Here is a 2,839-nt window from a genome sequence, read left to right as displayed (position 1 = left end):
AGCTAATAGTGTGTCAGAATGGTATATATTTATACTTCTCATCCAAACACAATTAAATTCACTCTATAGGAGACACAGTTTATCAAAATAGTATTTATTTATAATAACAACTCGGAATAAAATAGGAGTAACAACTTTCTATTTACATTTTTTTAAAATGTAAGGAGTAGAAATAAAATGTACACTGAAAATAATTACTCAAGTAAAGAACAGTTAATCAAAATTTCTACTTAAGTACAGTATTTGTACTTAGTTACTTTACAACTCTGCTAAAAACTGCCCAGTTTGGAACAATAGCAGGTGAAATTTAAACTGCTCCAATACTGGGACACATATTAAACTTTTCGATGTACTGTTGTAAAATAAAATGAAAATTAAATTAAACATTCATTAGAGCACCAAACGTCTATCTCCAACCATCCCATGTCACAGTTTTATTTTGTTTTGTTTTTATTATTTATTTTATTTTTTGGTGTTTGATTCAGTTTCAGGGCCTTGCAGTCATGTGACTTAAAACATCAGCCTATTTTCTGTTTTATGAAATTATATAAAACCTTATTAACGATGAGAACAGGTCACCGAACACACAAACAGAAAACAGCCAAATGGAGGAATTGATGAGCACCACAGGTAAAATGAACTGACCTCTGGTGTTGCCAGGTCTCTCAGCCTCTGCAGTTCACTCTGCAGGTGAATCATGGAGACTGATGTGTGCAATGTCTCTCATTGTTTAGATCCATCGTATGAAGACTGGGATAAAACTGCTTTAAATATAGTTTGAAATGAAAAAGTGTAAAAACAAGAAGCTATTTTAGCTTATTTTAGTATTTTAGCTTACATATTGAAAAAGAAATGATCAGGTATAATGTTTTCAGCTACAGGAACCCATTAAAATTATTTTGGTAGAACTTTTTTCCCCGAAACATTTTTGCTGTTATTTTGTAGCTTTGCTCGCCCCACTTCCGGGTATTCTTCCGCCACCTTGACGCTCCACCCACCCGCTCCCTGCCCCTCCCACTCTTTGCCAAATAGTGCAACCGAGAGGACATAGAAGAGCCCAGAACTGGCGCATTACGCTGTTTTTCCTTGCAGAAAAGTGACCCGTCCTTCTGTTGAATGACAGACTGAGAGACAGACTGAGAGACTGACTGAGAGACAGACTGACTGAGAGACAGACTGACTGACTGAGAGACAGACTGACTGAGAGACAGACTGACTGACTGAGAGACAGACTGACTGAGAGACAGACTGACTGAGAGACAGACTGACTGAGAGACAGACTGACTGAGAGACAGACTGAGAGACAGACTGACTGAGAGACAGACTGAGAGACAGACTGACTGAGAGACAGACTGACTGAGAGACAGACTGAGAGACAGACTGAGAGACAGACTGAGAGACAGACTGAGAGACAGACTGACTGAGAGACAGACTGAGAGACAGACTGAGAGACAGACTGAGAGACAGACAGACTGAGAGACAGACTGACTGAGAGACAGACTGAGAGACAGACAGACTGAGAGACAGACTGAGAGACAGACTGAGAGACAGACAGACTGAGAGACAGACTGACTGAGAGAGAGACAGACTGAGAGACAGACTGAGAGACAGACTGAGAGACAGACTGAGAGACAGACTGAGAGACAGACAGACTGAGAGACAGACTGAGAGACAGACAGTTTTGAAGAGAAAATTCAGACACAATTGAAGTCAGTGAGTTTTGTTATTTCTTGATGTTTTCCGTTCATTTTGCGGTTTTGTTATAATGTCAATGAATATTTTTGAAAAACAGTCATTTTCAAACCAACACTTAGTGTGTTTGTCTTTAATACTTTAATTTATTTTAAGTTTTTCACTTTAATACAACAAAGCGCCTCTCTTTACMTATATTAATACATTTAAGGATAAAAATGTATTTTTGGGGTTTTGATTATAACTTTATGATGACTTTGTGTCTTTTTCACATTTACATAATTAATTAACACAGACTTGTCATAACAGTTTTATGCTTTGATAAATCAGAATGTTGGTTTTTTTCACATTCCTTTGAACTGCTGCATGATGGAGAGGAGATGTTCGCTCCGTTTCTGGATGCTGATCTGCTCCTCCTTCAGCCTCTCCTGGTCCTGCAAAACCTCCTCCTTCAGAAAAGACCAAAAACATCACTTATTTTAAAAATGTCTCACGTGTTAGTCAAAGTGCTGCACGTCTAAAATAACAAATGTAGAACAGGAAAGCAGAGCAAACAACTAGAGAAATTAAAATTAAAGCAGCACTTTAAAAAGAAATGTTTCTGGACTGAGTACACGACCTTGTGGAACGCCTCATCATGTTTCTCTCATTTACATTATAAAAAAAACATCCTCTTAATCTGTGTTTTCTTTTTGGACTGATCATACTTTAGAGGGAATGTGAATGTGATGTGTTCTGAAGACAAACATGTTTGTTTGTTTGTTTGTTTGTTTGTTTGTTTGTTTACAGACTCTGAGTCTGTAGAGCTCCCTCCTCTCTCGGTCGTTTTCCTCGGCTCTCGCTCGCAGCCATGCCTCGTTCTGAGAACGATGTCGTTCCAACATCTCTTTTAGCTCCTGAAGCACAAACAACACAGATGAGAGTCAGATTTGTTTTTATTATTTTAATCCACAAAGCAAAAATTAAATAATCCCACCGGACAAAATTATTCATTCTGAAATGTTGGCCAAATTCAGATGAGGATTAGATTCTGTCACCGTAAATCAATGGAATTTGCCCAAACTGGAAAAATATATTTTTGTGTAAAAAGAAACATTTGCTAAATTTGATTAAGATTGATAGATGATTAGATTAGATTAGATTAGAT

The 2,839-nt window shown here is 37.4% G+C and overlaps 1 protein-coding gene across 3 annotated transcripts in view; it reads right to left on the bottom strand.

Annotated features, from left to right (window-relative positions):
- Window positions 1-2,030: 2,030 nt before the first annotated feature.
- Window positions 2,031-2,839, bottom strand: part of zmp:0000001301 (ubiquitin carboxyl-terminal hydrolase 8) — a 5,221-nt gene continuing 4,412 nt past the window's right edge. For all 3 annotated transcript variants that reach the window (XM_014025957.1, XM_014025958.1, XM_014025959.1), the window contains 2 exons: window positions 2,484-2,588; window positions 2,031-2,141 (listed from right to left, as the gene is read on the bottom strand). In XM_014025957.1, coding sequence (XP_013881411.1) covers window positions 2,037-2,141; window positions 2,484-2,588 — 210 coding nt within the window. In that variant the 3' untranslated portion in view covers window positions 2,031-2,036. The remainder of the gene's footprint in view (window positions 2,142-2,483; window positions 2,589-2,839) is intronic.

Source organism: Austrofundulus limnaeus, unplaced genomic scaffold (genome assembly GCF_001266775.1).
Source record: "Austrofundulus limnaeus strain Quisiro unplaced genomic scaffold, Austrofundulus_limnaeus-1.0 Scaffold512, whole genome shotgun sequence".
In the NCBI taxonomy this organism is placed as follows: Eukaryota; Metazoa; Chordata; class Actinopteri; order Cyprinodontiformes; family Rivulidae; genus Austrofundulus; species Austrofundulus limnaeus.
Note: the sequence above shows the minus strand (reverse complement) of the source record. Positions and strands in the feature narration are given on the sequence as shown.